The following is a 1,519-nucleotide window of genomic DNA, read 5'->3' on the forward strand; positions in this document are numbered from 1 at the left end:
AATAAAATACATATAAAAAAAAAAAAAAAAAAAAAACAGCCTTAAAATCAGGTTTCAAATAATTAAAATCGACATTCAATTAGACAGAAACACATTTGTTATTTAAATCTTAAAAACACAGACAATTTAAGTAATGTTCATGCTATGTGCTGCTAAATTGCTGAATCGAACTGAAATAATTACATTATCCATATTTAAATGATTTACATTTAAAAAAAATTACATTTTGTAAATGTAGTTATTCACATTTTACTTAAATAATTTACATTTTATTAATTATTTTTAGTCCTGTCAAATGATGAATCTTTACATAATATATCTGTGTGTACTGTGTATATTTATTATGTATATATAAATACACACACATACAGTATATATTTTGAAAATATTTACATGTATATATTTATATTCGTATAATTTACATTATATATAAATATATTTAATATATAAATGTAACATTTTTTCTTAAATATATACATGCATGGGTGTGTATTTATATATACACATAACAAATATACACAGTACACACACATATACATTGTGAACAAGAACTTTTATTTTGGATGCGATTAATCGCGATTAATCATTTGACAGCACTAATTATTTTACTTCAAGTTAAACAAGTCTGTTTAGTTTTCTTTCCTTAATACGGAACTGAAACCCTTAAAAAAACAGACTGATGAAATAAAAATGGAATGAAATAAATATAGCTTGTCTAGTTGCTCTATCCTAAAAAAGTACATGTAATTCATGAGTTTTTCGGTCGTAAAGGATTCGTACCGCCAGAGCAAAAGCCCCATTTCTGATCTTTGTCATAGTCGCTTGTAGTGGCACACCACTTCCTGCCGTCAGTCCTGCCCTGAGTTGTGCACTCAGAATAAAACTTGCCCAGGAACTTAAAGGGGAAAATGCACACTTCATTTTTATCTGTAACTGAAAGACAATAAACACACATTTTAATCATTTAAGCGGAAAGTTTAACAAGAGTTTAACAAGAACCGTAGCGGCACCCCTGAAGCCAAATTGAGGTATATTACAATTATTAGCTTCTAGAACAAGACCATCTGTCAAAATTGTGCCTTAAAATGCTAAGTTGGCTGCTTAATAGGTTTTTAGAGTGATTCAGAGTGTTTGTCTGACCTTGAGGACAGGTGTCTCCTCCACTGTACTGCATGATCACAGCCTGCTCTTCTCTCTTGTAGTCTAGGTTCATGATTTTGCTGTTTCCGTATGAAGCCGCAGAGCCCGTTAAGATCAGACATACCGCGCTGTCTTTACATGCTGTGCCTGTCACAGTCCCACACACGTTGATATTAAAGGAGCCGGAGCTTCTAGGAACCTAAAAAACACAAATGAATTAAGCTCTAGAATCATCCCTTTGCTAACATGCTTGAATAAGTTGACAAATTGAGATATTGGGTATATATACACACACACTACTGTTTCTGTCATGACAACTCTTGGAGGGATTGGCATGGTAATGTACATGACAATGTTAATGTATTTGGTCTTGGCGGAA

General features: G+C 32.0%; 1 protein-coding gene across 1 annotated transcript in view; it reads right to left on the reverse strand.

Annotated features, from left to right (window-relative positions):
* LOC107678818 (cation-independent mannose-6-phosphate receptor-like) overlaps nt 1-1,519 on the reverse strand; it is a 41,206-nt gene that overhangs the window by 7,506 nt on the left and 32,181 nt on the right. The window contains exons 34-35 of the mRNA XM_016474223.1: nt 1,141-1,339; nt 781-933 (exon numbers count right to left, since the gene is read on the reverse strand). Coding sequence (XP_016329709.1) covers nt 781-933; nt 1,141-1,339 — 352 coding nt within the window. The remainder of the gene's footprint in view (nt 1-780; nt 934-1,140; nt 1,340-1,519) is intronic.

Source organism: Sinocyclocheilus anshuiensis, unplaced genomic scaffold, assembly GCF_001515605.1.
Source record: "Sinocyclocheilus anshuiensis isolate Anshui unplaced genomic scaffold, SAMN03320099.WGS_v1.1 scaffold1049, whole genome shotgun sequence".
Classification (NCBI taxonomy): domain Eukaryota; kingdom Metazoa; phylum Chordata; class Actinopteri; order Cypriniformes; family Cyprinidae; genus Sinocyclocheilus; species Sinocyclocheilus anshuiensis.